This window comes from Mustelus asterias, chromosome 9, assembly GCF_964213995.1.
Source record: "Mustelus asterias chromosome 9, sMusAst1.hap1.1, whole genome shotgun sequence".
Lineage (NCBI taxonomy): Eukaryota > Metazoa > Chordata > Chondrichthyes > Carcharhiniformes > Triakidae > Mustelus > Mustelus asterias.
Window position 1 is genome coordinate 15,248,931 of NC_135809.1, and position 16,408 is coordinate 15,265,338.

The following is a 16,408-nucleotide window of genomic DNA, read 5'->3' on the forward strand; positions in this document are numbered from 1 at the left end:
TTGATTGCCCTCTGAAGTGGCTTATGGAGCCTTCAAGAGAGTGTTTCACCGCTACCTCCACAGCAACTAGCGATGGGCAATAAATAGTTTATCACAATACCAATTTCCTGAGAGTATTTTCTTTTTTTAAAAAGAGCACAACAGCTTCATTCACATGTCCTTTTATTATGACTTTGGTGAATGACATTTTGGTGGTCATGGCAGGGGTAATAAAAAGTTTGGAGAGATACAATTACTCTGTATTATCCAGCACTCTTGTCAGCCAGAATTCCCTAGTAACTGGGATTTCTGGCAGTTTGTTTTGCTTTTATACAGCCGGTCGCTCAGTGTTCAGATAATGCATTCTTTTAGAAAAATAACAATAAAAATAGCTGGTAAATCTGCAGAAATTGTTCTTCAGCTTTACATTGTAATTATTAAATGATTGGCTCAGTTTTGGTTATTGCACCTGACCACTCGGAGCAATCGTCAGTGAAACTGACAACTTGATTATTTTTTTAAAAGCCGGTCTGAAGGTGATGGAGTCAGTTGTGTTGTCAGCTTTGTTGTAATGTTGCCTGGTATCTCACTCAGTGATCTGGAGGCTTGAATGGTTGAACATTAATTGGTAACCCATAACTGTATACATCTCTAAGGTACTGCTATGCATGGGTGCCGTCTCGATCCTCGTGTCACACTGGCTGCGAGAGTTCTCCAGTCCCACATTAACTCTTCCTCTGCCGAACACCCTTATGCACGAGTTTGGTCTTCAGTTGTGGTGATTTTACTGTGATCCCTGCTGTGCTGGGGCCCTAAACTGCCCAGCTGCTTCCCTTCAAAGAAAGTGCAGCACACTGCCTAGTGTCCAGAGAAATGTTAATCCCCGTAAATTGACTAACTTGGATTTTACTGTAGACTAAGATTTTACTGTAGAATCTATAGAATCCCTACAGAGCAGGAGGCCGCCATTTGGCCCATTGAGGGTGCACTGACCACAATCCCACCCAGGCCCCATTCCCGTAACCCCACATATTTACCCTGCTAATCCCCTGACACTAGGGTCAATTTAGCATGGCCAATCAACCTAGCCCGCACATCTTTGGCGTGTGGAAGGAAATTGGAGCACCCGGAGGAAACCCACGCAGACACGGGAAGAATGTGCAAACAGCACCTCCACACAGACAGTGACCAGAGGCCGGAGTTGAACCCGGTCCCTGACACTGTGAGGCAGCAGTGCTAACCACTGTACCGCCCTTCATCTCCCTGCATTCTGTCCAGCTAAGACTTCCTCATCTGTGAGGGCTTTGGCCTTTCAGGCTATCGACATTTCAGAGGGCCAGAATTCCAGCAGCAGTGATAGGGTCATGTTCCGGTTTCCATTACTGAGTTATGTTGATCGATTGATTATTAATTGGCTTGGACTGGTACAGTTAAAAATTTAAAACAGGAACACAGCCCGACCGTTCCCATGAATGAGGGGCAATTCACATTTCCAGCCATTTGCAGTGCAAGAATAACACGATCAGAAGGTGGAGGAAAATTCTCTACTTTCTTGTGCTCACTCCGAGGTGCCGCGCTCAAGCCGTTTCTGGGCCAATATTGTTATTTATAGCAACACAGCCACTAACCTGCAGGTGGTATCAGTTGCAGGGTCAAACCAGGAAGGGAAATAAATGGGCTTGCTGAGATTACTGAAGTCACTGACTTTGAAAACAGAGAGAGTGGTATTGATGTAACCTTGCATGGTTGGGCTGCTATGTTCCCCAAAGGGCTGCACTGACAGTGCCCAGTAGTAAACAAGCCTGGGAATCATGTCAGATGTAAATGCAATGATCAATGCCTATAGACAAAAAGGAAAATGGTAAGTGTCATTATAGACAATCATCTAGGAAATGAAACAGTCCAGAGAACATAAATGGCTTGTCTATCTTTCTCCTCCTATAAAATTTTAATTTACTCACATCAAATATATAATTCTAGATACTTCAGAGTGAGTCGCAAATCTGAAACCTTATCTTCAGTTTTATTACTTAAGTATACAAGATACAAACTCAAACAGCCCATTTGGCCCACCATGTTGGCGTTACTCTATTCGAGTATCCTCCAACTTTTCTCATCTAAATCTATCATAATTACCATTTATTCCCTTCTCCCACATACACTTGTCTGGTTTCCCCTTAAATACATCAGTACTATTTGTTTCAATTACTCCCTGTGATAGCAAGTTCCACATGTCAAATGTATATGGAAAACAAAACTGAAATGAATCATCAGATTTTTATTTTAAAATTCACTCCTAGAATGTGAGTGGCATTGGCAAAGCCAGCATTTGTTGCACATTCCCAGTTGTTCTGGAGAGGATGGTGGAGTCAGCCACCTTCTTGAACCACTGCTGTCCATCTGGTGCAGGTACACCCAGAGTGTTGTTTGGAAGGATGTTCCAGGTTTTTGACCCAGCGACTGTGAAGGAACAGCAACATAGTTCTAAGTTGGGGTGGTATGTGGCTTGGAGGGGTAACTAGCAGGTGGTAGTGTTCCAATGCACCTGCAGCCCTTTTTATTCTAGGTGGTAGAGGTTGCGGGTTGAGGAACGTAGTGCCAAAGGAGACTTCTCAAGTTGCTGCAGTGCATTTTGTAAAACGATATACATTGCTGCTACTGTGCGATGGTAGAGAGTGTGAATGTTTAAGGTGGTGGGTGGAGTGTCATTCAAATAGATTGCTTTGTCCTGAAGTATGCTTAAGTAGTTTACCGAACACTAGATGACTTTAGCCACAATTCTCTTCCCTTTTCTAATGAAAGTGATGTCATGTGTATTGTGCAGAGAGAGATGATGATGAATAAAGTAAACAAACTTGGGGAAAGAATGAGATGATGCTTGGCATCCAGGGCCATTTTTAGGGAGAAGATCTTTTGAGTTTATTATTACTGGAAGCCAGGTTAGAAGGAGCTTCGCAGGGAGAGAGGGAACATCTCTTACAGATTTGCTAGAAGGAAAGCCATACAATGGAATAAGAAGCAAGGAAGCAAGAGTCAGAGATCGAAAGAACAGCTTAAGGAAACTAGAGAAATGAAGAGAAGTTTCCAGGAACTATGAAGTTAAAGCAGAGGAAACTGGAACTAGAACACGGTACCATTCATTAAAGCCACAGATCGAGCTTAGGAGTTGTCCAGTGAGAAACCAGTAAGGTATCTTAAGTGGTTCTAAGGGGTTTGTGATATCTTACCACAGATTGTGAAGAGATAGGTGAAATAAATGCAGGGTAATCAGTAGCTGGATCTCAGAGTTTGTGTAAATGCATTCAAGACAAATGAATCCTTGAAAGGCGAGTTGAAAAACCTGGAGGTGGATCCTTGCTAAAACAGTGGAGAGGAAGCCTTGTTTGAAAGGATAGTTGGATTCTTGATAAAACCAGCTGGTGGAAAGCATTGGTTGAAAGAAGATTTTAAAGCATGTGTTTTTGAGAATACAATTTGGAGACACTTGTGTGGCAATCATCTGGGAAGAATTTGAGCAGAAATCCACAGGAAATCGTCTACCACTTGGTTTCAGATTGGGGTGTTGTCTGACCACAGTCAGCCTGTTGGTTTACAGGGACTGTGGGTGGGTTTTTCCAGCCGCGCTTGCCTCAAAGCCAAAAAATCCCACCCGAGGTTAACAGACATTAACAGCATGAAGGAAATCGTACCCCACCCGCTACGATTCCCGTGGTGGATGGGATGGGAAAATTCCGCCCTGTGTCTTTATTGAGAACATTATAGCATAAGGTAACCTGTAACCTGTGTTATCCTTGAAATCAGTGTGCATTTGTGAAAATAAGTAGGAGTGAAGGAGTATTGCATTATAGTTAAATGTTTTCATGTTTAATACAAGTTTTTTCTTGTCACTAAAAATCAATTGGCAATCGTGTGACTCTTGTTCCTCCACGTTTTCTAAAACAAAAGTGAAACGCTGAGCCAGGATTCCATTCTGGGACTTTCTCGTCCAGTAGTAACACCAACAGATCGTAAAACTGTACCAGATTTGACATTAAATTTCTTATTCAAATTTGTACTTCCTTATTTGGACTGTCCACTCATTCACAATTCTTCAGTCTGATTAATTATTCCAGAGGCCCATACTATTGATTTGGAGAGTTCAACTCCCACCAAGGAAGCTGGGGAATTTAAATTCAGATCATCGCATAAGTATGGAATTAAAAACTAGCACCATTAAATTATTTTAAACTAGTTTTGATGCTACTGGATTGCTGTAAAAACCCAACTGCTGCAATAATGTCCTTTAGGACATTACTGGTGTGTAAATTCTAACTTATTGAACTTTTAATCCTGTCACAACATAAATGTTTTCTTCTCTGCAGGCATGCTATTCTTCCTGTTATTTTAAGTGAAAGATGTAAATTAAGGATGCTTAAGGTGTCCTTTTATTTGCAGGTAGCCACATCTTCAAATGGACTTCGTATACCGAAAGCTGTATTGTAATTTAAGTCTGCAAGATGCAACTTGTATCTGTTACTGTGCAAGTTATTTGGGACTGCCAATAAGTGTCTGTTTGCATTGTTAATGCTGTGGAACATGTATAAACGTTGTTAAGGCAGTATTCTGAATAACACAAATTCTACATTCCTTCACTTTACTAATTACTTTATACTTGTACAGACAATGGGGTAAGGTAGAGTTTCCGCTTGGTTTTGTTGACTTTTTCAGCGCACTTCACCCAAAATTGGTGTAACCCATGCAAATGATCATGGAATTGTAAGCAAAACATGGTGGCACACAGTGGTTAGCACTGCTGTCTCACAGTGCCCGGGATCTGGGTTCGACTCCAGCCTCGGGCGACTGTCTGTGTGGAGTTTGCATGTTCTCCCCGTGTCTGCGTGGGTTTCCTCCCAAACTCCAAAGATGTGCAGGTTTGGTTGATTGGTCTTGCTGAATTGCCCCCAGGGGGGATTAGTAGGGTAAATTTGTGAGGTTACAGGGATAGGATCTGGGTGGGATTGTTGTTTGTGCAGGCTCAATGGGCCGAATAACCTCTTTATGCACTGTAGGGATTCTATGAAAACTATGATCAAACTAAACTGAATTTGCACACGATTGGCGCTAGTTTAAAATACACTGTGCTAGAATGCAATTCTACCCAGAAAACTGGCCATGCCCCAAGAAGAATGAATTAGTATTGGGAGTAGGTTGCATGGTTTAGGACTCAGCCCAAACAAATGAAGGAAAATAGAACAAAAATAATTCCCATAAGAATAAAGTTTAAAGCATGCCAACTGCTCTTCCTGTGGTTTTATATCCCTCCTATTGTACTTTATATCTAGCAAACTGACGAAACAAAATAGACAAACTAGACACTCCAACAAAGAGCCCCCTAGCACACCACTTGATGCAATCTACTTTGCTGTTTTAAAAAAAAATCTATTTCAAGTTCTTCATGCAACATAGAATCCCTACAGTACAGAAAGGAGGCCACTCAGCCCATCGAGTCTTCACCGACCACAATCCCACTCGAGCCCTATTCTCGTAACCCCACATATTTATCCTGCTAATCCCCTGACACTAGGGTCAATTTAGCATGGCCAATCAACCTGCCTGCACATCTTTGGACTGTGGGAGGAAACCAGAGCACTCGGAGGAAATCCACGCAGACACGGGGAGAACGTGCAAACTCCACATAGACAGTGACCTGAGGCCGGAATTGAACTCAGGTCCCTGGTGCTGTGAGGCAGCAGTGCTAACCACTGTGCCACCGTGCCGCCCCAATAATTCTGCAGATCCCCATTGGGAATTGAACCCCGGTCTCCTGCGTGACAGGTGGGATACTAACCACTATACTAATGAGGAAGTGCATAGTTTATACTTTGGGTATGGTAAAACCATTAGGCAGGACTAGACCAGGTAACCAACCGTAATGCATTTTCAGCTGTTGTTAATGTCTTACAAGATTCAAAGACTCCACTCACATTTGTCACAGCAGCAAATACAGCCACTCCATGTAAGATCGGCAGCCAGGCTCCAATATCTTGTGCCTTGGCTGCCAGAATCCGTCGAAACTGAGTGGTAATTTTCCAGCCATCTACTCGTATTTCAATGATGTTATTAATCAGTGCCAACAGAGGTGCCAGAGGAAACGATGCCACAAAGATGGTGGCAAAACCAAACTGTATAACTGTAAAATGAACAAAAGGCAAAATCAATTCTTCTACTAGCATGAATCATAAGGAATTAAACATAAAACTATGGGATGTGGGCATCGCTGGCTGGGCCAGCTTTTATTGCCCTTGAGGGAGTGTTTAAGAGTCAACTACATTGCTGTGGATCTGGAGTCACATGTAGACCAGACCAGGTAAGAATGGCAGATGCATTAGTGAACCAGATGGGTTTTTATGACAATTGACAGTTCATGATCATTAGACTTATTAATTCCAGATATATTTATTGAATTCAAATTTCACCATCTACCAAGGTGGGATTCGAACCCGGGTCCCCAGAGCATTACCCTGGATCTCTAGATTACTAGTCCAGTGACAGTACCACAACACCACCACTTCCCCAGCTGGTCTAGATTTCAGCTGACAAGTTCATGGCATGGCATGTCATGTCACTTACTCTTGTTAAACCTGGAAAAATCGAGGGTGAAACATTTGAAGAGAAGTTAAAACTATTTCAGAGAAATAGTAAAGCTGTTATGAACAGTCCATGGTGGAAAATCTGTTCTTTTCTATTCACTAAAATGAATGGATGAAACATCATTGACTTAAGGCACACAGTTTGCCAATATGCACTTTTGCTCTGCATCAGCAGTGCTGAAGCAGAAAATCTTCTCACATCATTGGGGCCAATGGAACAGACTGCATAGATGCTGAATAAATAATCTGGGCATTTGAATCACTGAATGAAACACACAAAGACACTCATTCTTCTAAATGATAGCCAATACATAATGAAGCAAAAGCCCAAACTTTCCCAGTGCTTTTGAATAGCTATGATAGGACAGCAAAGGAACAATAGATATTTGTTAACCAAACTGCTTTCCATTAGATAGAATTTAACGAATACAGCAAAGGAACAGACCCTTCAGCCCACAAAGCCTGTGCTGATTCCTAATCCTCATTTAGATCCACTAACTTATTGCCCATACACTGTTTTTATCCCTCTGTTCGCCTCCCATTCATCTATCAAGATATGCCTTGAATGTTGCTAATGTGCCTGCTTCTACCACCTCCGCTGGCAGTGTGTTCCAGGCATCCAGCACCCTCTCTGTGAAAAACTTTCTCTGCCTGTCTCCCCTAAACCTGGCGCACAGTGGTACAATGGTAAACACAGCTGCCTCTCAGCACCAGAACCTGGGTTTGATTCCCAGCTTGGGTCACTGTCTGTGCGGAGTCTGTATGTTCTTCCTGTGTCTGCATGGGTTTCCTCCAAATGCTCCGGTTTCCTCCCACAGTCCGAAAGATGTGCTGGTTAGGTTCATTGGACCATGCTATATTCTCCCTCAGTGTACCCGAACAGGCAATTAGGGGATTTTCACAGTAACTTCATTACAGTGTTAATGTAAGGCTACTTGTGACACTAATAAATAAAAACTTAACTTAAACTAAACTTCCTCTACTCACCTTGAATCTGTGCCCTCTTGTAGTTGATCTTTCCACTCTGGGAAAAAGCCTCTGACTATCCACCCTATCTCTGCCTCTCATAATTTTGTAGATCTCCATCAGGTCTCCCCTCAGCCTCCGTCTTCCCAGTGAAAACAATCCAAGTTTATCCAACCTCTCCTCATACCCAAAACCATCCAGACCAGGCAACATCCTGGTAAACCTTCTTTGCACCCTCTCCAAAGCATCCACGTCCTTCTGGTAATGTGACAACCAGAACGGCACACAATATTCCAAATGTGGCTTAACTAAAGCTGTAAAATAACTTGCCAACTTTTTATAAAAGTTAAAGTTTATTGATTAGTCACAAGAAAGGCTTACGTTAACACTGCAATGAAGTTACTGTGAAATTCCCCTAGTTGCCACAGTCCGGCACCTGTTAGGATCAATGCACCTGACCAGTACGTCTTTCAGAATGTGGGAGGAAACCGGAGCGCCTGGAGGAAACCCACGCAGACACAGGGAGAACATGCAAGAACACAGACAGTGACCCAAGCCAGGAATCGAACCCGGGTCCCTGGCATTGCGAAGCAGCAGTGCTAACCATTGTGCTACCGTACCGCCCTGATACTCGATGCTCCAACCGATGAAGGCAAGATGTTGTATGCCTTCGTGACTACCTTATCCACCTGTGTTGCTACTGTCAGGGATTTGTGGACCTGTACGCCCAGGTCCCTCTGTATGTTATCGATAGAGATTTTGAAATGGTAAAGTGTTTATTAAATCTAGCTTTCTACTCACCCTCGCATGGTATCTGATCTCAGGTAAATGGTTGCAGTCCCTATCTAAAGTGCTCAAGGTAAGTGAAGCAGCTCTACAGCATTACTAAATAGTTTTAATTATTCCAACGAGCATTACATGGGAAAATTCAAAAGCTAGTTGTTGTTGATCATACTCCCCTCCAGAGGTGAAGCCAGTTTTATAGTTAAAAGGCAAATATAATAGAAGAGACATTTCATTTGATGTTGAGTAAAAGAAGAAGCTTTCCAGTATGTAACAGACACATAATAACGTACCCATTTCCAGGTATTCGTAAAACAGGCCCAACTTTGACATGGATTGTAGCTGATAATCTTGCTCCCATCGGGGCAATTTCTCTTCTGACTTTTTTCTACAGCGAGCAATAATATTCTTTAACCACCTGTTAGCAAACAGAGAACAGGTGGTAGGTATATCATGACAAGGTTTTATATCCAGGTGAATGAAAATCTAGAGCTACTGAATTTGTGCAGGCAGCCAAACAATCAGCATCGATGGCCAGCCCATGTCCAAATAATCTACTGGAATTCTTCGAAGAGTAGCTAAGTTGATCGCTGAACATCATTTTGTGGCTATCACCTACTTATATTTTCAGAAAGCTATTGCTAAAGCTTTATCATTGCAGACACAACTTTTGGATGAGATGTTGAATCATTATGTTATCTTCCTATTCAGAGGGATGTATAAGATATCATGGCATTATTCAAAGAAAAGCCCTGGCCAACACTCAGCTCAAAGCTGACATGGGCAGCACGGTGGCACAGTGGTTAGCACTGCTGCCTTACAGCGCCAGGGACCCAGGTTCGATTCCCGGCTTGGATCACTGCCTGTGTGGAGCTTGCACATTCTCCCGTGTCTGCGTGGGTTTCCTCCGGGTGCTCCGGTTTTCTCCCACAGTCCAAAGATGTGCGGGTTAGGTTGATTGGCCATACTAAATTGCCCCTTAGTGTCAGGGGGACTCACTAGGGTAAATGTATGGGGTTATGGGGATAGGGCCTGGGTGGGATTGTGGTCGGTGCAGACTCGTTGGGCTGAATGGCCTCCTTCTGTATTGTTGGGATTCTATGACCCAAACAGATTATCTAGTCATTTATCTCATTGCTATTTTGAGACCTTGATTTGTGCAAATATCTGTGTGTAACTGAAGACAAAATAGTGGTTGCAGTTCAAAACATAACGTACTATTTGTGAATTGCTGAAGATACAAAAGATTATATATAAAAAGGTATTTTTTCAATAATAAAGTTCATACAAGTAATAGCAAATTTGATCATTAAATTGCAGTCTTCAAACTTGGATAATAGGATGCAAGACTGACGGATCTGCAGATCTCTGTTCCATGTCCTTTACTATTTGCACTATATGGAGGTATTTGTAAGTTTATTATCTGGCTAGGTAGTGGCCTAAAATTTTTTAAAAATAAAATGGGACAAATTAATCAGACAAGTCTGGAGTGGCGCAGTGGCATAGCACTGTTGCCTCACAGCTCCAGGGACCCGGGTTCAATTCCTGCCTCGGGTCACTATCTGTGTGGAGTTTGCACATTCTCCCCATGTCTGCGAGGGTTTCCTCCGGGTGCTCCGGTTTCCTCCCACAGTCCAAAGATGTGCAGGTTAGATTGACTGGCCATGCTAAATTGCTCCTAGTGTTAGGGGGATTAGCAGAGTAAATATGTGGGGTTATGGGAATAGGACCTGGATGGGATTGTGGTCGGTACAGACTCGATGGGCCTAATGTAAAGTAGGGATTCTATCAAGTCAAGAAATGGCTGATTAACCTAACTGCAGAATTGATGCTCATTTGAGGTCATGTGCATTTACATCACTTTCCACTCTACATAAACTCAAACTCATCCAAAACAACAGCCTCTTCAGAACATTCTCTTCTCCAGAATGTCAGGCTGCTTTGTTACCCCATTGCTCTCTGCCAATGCGAAGTGAGCAGCAAAAATGAATTTGAGACAAAGAGTCATGCCCGGTTCCTTGTTTTCTTAGGCTTTAGTGTTTTAAATTAGTGAACAGGAAAGTACAGGTACATGAATATTCCTCATATGGTATTTGCATGTCCACACTAAACAAACCCACCTTCTCCTTCATGCATAAGTTGATTTGACTAAGTGCTAATTTTAGCTTTTGACCTGGGGACTGGGTGGCACATGCTGGCAACACATATTTTAATTTACAGAATACAGGTCTGATTGCATTCCAATCAAAATATTCTCACACAGCCCATGATCACAAATAAGATCACTGTTACTCCCAAAGATGGGGAAGTTCAATTTTATGTTCCACGTAGTACTGTGAGAGCACAGGGATTGGAGACCAGGAACCTGAGAGCAGGGAGAATTGGTGGAGAATCCAAAATGGATACTAGTACTGGGTCTGCAGCAGGTGAATCCACTACCAACAGTAAGGTGCAGGCATCATGCAATCCATGCATACAATCATTCATACATACCTTCGATGCAGAAACAGTGATCAAAACTTCCAAACTTATACATAACTCTAGACAGTAAAAACTTTTAAAAACTGAGTAATGAGAGTTAAAACAGATTTTATTTCCTTCAGTGCTGACGAACATTTACTCCTGGTAAAATGGGGGTGAAAAATTCTAAGTGCCGAATTCACGTAAAAACTGGAGTAACTCCCGCTGGTTATTTTAGCTGGATTTTCAAAATGAATCTCTCTCACTCTGAGCACTGTAGAGAGCCCTGGCGTGATTCATGGTGAAAATCTGTGGGCGGGGCCAATCCCACTGGAGAGGATGGCAGCACAGTGCTGAGTGGGCCACTGCGCCTGTGCCGATCTGTCAGAGTGGAGATCGGTGCATGTGCGGTAGCACCGCACTGTCAGCCTCCCGAAAGCTGGCCAGCCCTGCGATCCTCCCCATCGCTGGCCTGCCGACCTCCCGATTGCTGGCCTCCCGGACCTCTCTGGGCCAGCATCGATGTACCCCTCTCACCCTGCCTATCTCCCCGGCCACCCCTCCCTCCCCTGCCCAAGCAGTCCCGACCTCCCTCCCTCCCCCACCCGGATGGCCAGCCCTGATCACCCTCTTCCCACCGAACCCTATACAGAGTGGCAGCGGGCACCCCCCATCCCACCGATCGGCCCCCCAACAGGCCCTGCCCCCAATAGGCCCTGCCCCCCTCAGCACTGCCTGATGGGTAGTGCCAAAGTGCCCCTTGGGCATTGCCTGTTTGACCTTTCGGCAGTGCGAGAGCCAGGCTGACACTGCCAGGATGGCATTGCCAAGGGGTCACCCCCTTTACCCCTGAACTCCTGGGGGGTTTCCATGGCCTCTATTCACTCCAGTGGGATCAGGCCGCCAGTTCCCCGTTAGTGGGGAGCTGTTGTAAACCCTGCTGGAGTGAACCACTCCTGACGGAGGGAGACACACACTAGCAAGCCCGGAGACTTCAGTCCCAGGCCTGCTAATGATATTCAAATGATAATTTAAATATTGAAATCAGCTCAATTTCAGGCGCGGAGCTGATGACATTAAAAAATCTGTGTCTGGGAGATGCGCGGAGGCTGTGGCACCCAGCGGGGAGCTCGCTAAAAGGCCTCCGTTGATGTCTCCCAGCCCGTTGCACTGCTGGAGCGGCGCAGCGAGCTGGGAGAATCGCAGCGAGCTGGGAGAATCGCAGCGAGCTGGGAGAATCGCAGCGAGCTGGGAGAATCGCAGCGAGCTGGGAGAATCGCAGCGAGCTGGGAGAATCGCAGCGAGCTGGGAGAATCGCAGCGAGCTGGGAGAATCGCAGCGAGCTGGGAGAATCGCAGCGAGCTGGGAGAATCGCCACTCCCCCAATCTTTATTTTAACATTCTCATCATTGTTTTCAAATCCCTCTACGGATTTTCCCCTTTAGAACTTTGTGATCTCCTTCAGACCCACAAATCTCTGAAATATCTGCACTCCTCTAACTCGGTCCACTTGAACATCTCCAAATTTAATCACTTGATCATAGGTGTTTGCGCCTTCAGCAGTCTAGGCTCTAAACTCTAAAACATCCTTCCCTCTCCTTTCCTCCTTTAGAAACACCTTAAAACGAATCTCTTTGACCAAACTTTGGGTAATCTGATGCAAGATCTCTTTATGTAGTTCAGTGTCATATTTTGTTTGATAACGCCCCTATGAAGTGCCTTGAGAACACAAAAGCAGGGATGTATTGCTGAGGCTTTATAAGGCTCTGATCAGACCACATTTGGAATCTTGTAAGCAATTTTGGGCCCCGTATCTAAAGAAGAATGTGCTGGCCTTGGAGAGGGTCCAAAGGAGATTCACGAGAATGATCCCGGGAATGAGGGGCTTGACGAATGAGGAGCGTTTGAGGCCTCTGGGTCTGTACTCGATGGAGTTTAGAAGGATGAAGGGGATCTCACTGAAACTTACAAAATACTGAAAGGCCTGGATAGAGTGGACGAGGATGAGATGTTTCCTTAATCGGAGAGACTAGGATCCGAGGGCACAGCCTCAGAGTAAAGGAATGATCCTTTAGAACCGAGATGAGGAGGAATTTTTTAAGCCAGAGAGTGGTGAATCTATGGAATTCATTGCCACAGAAGGATGTAGAGGCCAGGTCATTGAGTGCATTTAAGACAGAGATAGATAGGTTCTTGATTGGTAAGGGGATCAAAGGTTACGGGGAAAAGGCGGGAGAATGGGGTTGAGAAACATCAGCCATGATCAAATGGCGGAGCAAACTTGATGGGCCAAATTACCTAATTCTGCTCCTATATGTTATGGTCTAATGGATGCTTTATTATGTCAAAGGTGCTGTAGAAATGTAAGATGCTGTTGTTGTGAAAATATTTTGTCACCATGTAAATTTTTATAATCATTTGCACTGAAGACAGCATTAACTTACGGAATGAGAACTTCTTGAATGTTGTTCCATATTGCTTTTCCTCCCATTATAATCAGCAGTTGGGTTGATAGTTCTACAAGACAGCCTCCTGGGTCACACTGCAAATTTCACAACACAAAGGTTACTCCTTCCCTTGCTGAGCAGTTTACAGGAATAGCTTTAAAAATAAATATTTAATGAAAGTATCCGAGAAAATACATCCTAGAGTCTTTGCAGCTGACAAAAAGAGCTACCTCATTTTCTTTATGTTTATATGGCATTTTAAAATTGATCTTGAAAGATATATACAAACAGTCACTTGGTAGCACAGAACTTCAATATTGCTGAAAAGAGACATGTTGCAGAAACTTTTCGTCCTGCACTCATCAGGACAAAAGAAAGAATGCCAAATTTCAAATGATTACTACTATTTATGCTACGTGCCGACTGGTTGCCAAGGCAACTCTCATCAGCTGAGTAATTACCACAGAGAAAACAACAGGGGAACTGTAACCTCCCTCAGCTCCCGGGTAATTTTAAAAAAAGCAAGGTTTGAACACTGTGGCTCAGAAGACTGTCTAGAGAAGTAGTGGGTGGGGGTGGCGAGGGTGAAAAGTAAAATAGAAATGTGGTCATAATAAAGGACTCTAAAATATAGATCTACCGGCTGCCGCCAAGAACAAGAATCCCAAAGGGTACATTACCTACCCTGTGCCAGGATAAGGGATATTTCATGGCAGCTCGAAGGAACTTGGAAAGGAATGGGGTAAACATATTGTTATGGTCTGTGTTGTAAAAAACTATATCGGTGGGGAAAGAGAACCTGCTAAAAGAAAATTCAGATTCGAAGTCAGGTAAAAAGCAGGACCTCATGGGTAACAATTTCTGGGTTCTTGCCCGTGATAAATGCAAACTGGCACAGCAGCAGACAGATCAGGGATAGAGGGCTGGTACTGGAGTGAGGGATTCCTTTTCAAAGGACACTGGCAACAGTTCTGGGACAGCAAGGAACTATATTGATGGGACGGGCTCCACCTGAAGCAGCTTGGGCCCATGTCCTAGCAAAATGGGTAAACGGAGTGAGGACAAGAGCTTTAAACTAATACAATGGGGGGGGGGGGGGGGCGGAGAGCCATAAAAAATACGAGCAGCCGAAATGTGAACAAAACAGGGAATGAGAGCATAGAAAAGACTACAAAAAGAAAATTGAAGATAAACAAATAAACAGAGTTACAGGAGTCTAAAAAGATGGTTAAACATAAATTAAGGGATGAGCCTATTTAACAGGAGATACAATGGACGGGATTTAATGGGCCTGTTCACCGCGGGTGAAAATTCTGTTATGACTAAATCTCATGATAGGGCCAAAATTGGGCGACACGGTAGCACAGTGGTTAGCACTGCTGCTTCACAGCGCCAGGGACCTGGGTTCGATTCCCGGCTTAGGTCAGTGTGTGTGTGGAGTCTGCACGTTCTCCCTGTGTCTGCGTGGGTTTCCTCTGGGTGCTCCGGTTTCCTCCCACTGTCTGAAAGACGTGCTGGTTAGGGGCATTGACCCGAATAGGCGCCGGATTGTGGCGATTAGGGGAATTTCACAGTAACTTCATTGCAATGTTAATGTAAGTCTTACTTGTGACTAATAAACTAACTTTAAATGGTTTTGCACCAGCGAGATCTCAGCTTGAGATCCTCCCCCATCCCCAAAGACAAGAAATTTAATAAATTTAAATCTAATTTAAACGGCTTTACATCATAGCGCCCACCCATGATGATCCTCTCCTCCTTCCCCCTCCGTGGTGTGACATTACACCAGCACCAATCATTATTGGTTTTCAAAGCAACAACCAGTCGTGATGACCATGTCTGTGTGTTGCAGAGGGTTTGGAGGCCCCAGGGGATTAGCAGGGTAAATATGTGGGGTTACGGGAATAGGGCCCAGGGTGGAATTGTCGTCGGTGCAGACTCGATTGGCTGAATGGCCTCCTTCTGCACTGTAGGGATTTTATGATTCAAAGAAAATAAAGACCTTGGTCTGGATGGATTGCAACCACATATTTTAAAGAAATCTGGGGGAGAGCAGAGAGAAATTTAATAATGTTAAAAAAACATATTGTGCCAGAGGAATGGCAAATAGCTCACATGATTCCTATGTTTAAGAAGGGGAACAGGATGAGCAAGGGAATTATAGACTAGTCATCTTAACACTAATGGTAGGAACATTAATGGACAAAAATGAGAGCTTCTAGAAATGGAAGGTAAAATAATGAATAGTTGGCATAGACTTCAAACAGTTCCAGTGGGATGAGGGGCCTATATCATAACCTTCTTATACAGTGGGATTTGAACTCATTTTCTCCTCATTATTACCCGTGGATTGCTAGTTCAGCAACAGAAACATTACCATAACCTAAATGCTAAAATACCAGTGGCAAATATATGATTTAAAATGCTGGACAAATGTTTTGTGGCGTGATAATTCTTGTTACCTCCTCATTTCTGAATCGTCCCAACCAGTAAACTGGCTTTCCAGGATAACCTACAATCTTGCCTTTAAAGAAAGCAATGTAGAAGCAGGAGGAATAATAGTTGACGAATTGGAAGAGAAACATCTTCACGGTCAAACTGTTTTCATAGTCCGTCTGCGTTCTGGGAAGCTCTGAGTGAAAAAAAGAGGGAATCAATCAGAAATACATAACATTTTTAAAAAATGTATATTTTTGTACGAGACGGGTTTGGAAGATCAGTGGAGCTGATTGTCACCTTCCAGGAGAGCAACCCTCCAATTGCAACCTTCAATCCTCTTATTGCACCCTGAACATGCATCTGAATGGGTAGCCAGGATTGAGTGCCTGACTACATTCTGCACTAAAGTTTTGATGAGGGGCCCTATGTCATAACCTTCCAATACAGAGGCAAAGTGCAACTAACAAAGACAAGCAGACACTCGACAGGACACTGATATCTTCAGCATTGCAGGTACACACTTTCATATTAAACATCATGAAAAGCAACATGTCAAGCAAATGAAGTCCAGTAGCATTGTGTTTTGATTGGCGCACTGCATACTTTTTCCTGATGGAAGAGAAGTAGATAGAACATAGAACATAGAAAGTCACAGCACAAACAGGCCCTTCGGCCCACAAGTTGCGCCGATCACATCCCCACCTC

The 16,408-nt window shown here is 43.7% G+C and overlaps 1 protein-coding gene across 4 annotated transcripts in view; it reads right to left on the reverse strand.

The window, feature by feature from the left end:
* The window catches only part of ano6 (anoctamin 6), a 128,053-nt gene that overhangs the window by 11,733 nt on the left and 99,912 nt on the right, over positions 1-16,408 (reverse strand). For all 4 annotated transcript variants that reach the window (XM_078219724.1, XM_078219722.1, XM_078219721.1 and 1 more), the window contains 5 exons: positions 15,727-15,896; positions 13,262-13,359; positions 8,651-8,775; positions 5,943-6,148; positions 1,608-1,819 (listed from right to left, as the gene is read on the reverse strand). In XM_078219724.1, the coding sequence (XP_078075850.1) occupies positions 1,608-1,819; positions 5,943-6,148; positions 8,651-8,775; positions 13,262-13,359; positions 15,727-15,896 (811 nt within the window). The remainder of the gene's footprint in view (positions 1-1,607; positions 1,820-5,942; positions 6,149-8,650; positions 8,776-13,261; positions 13,360-15,726; positions 15,897-16,408) is intronic.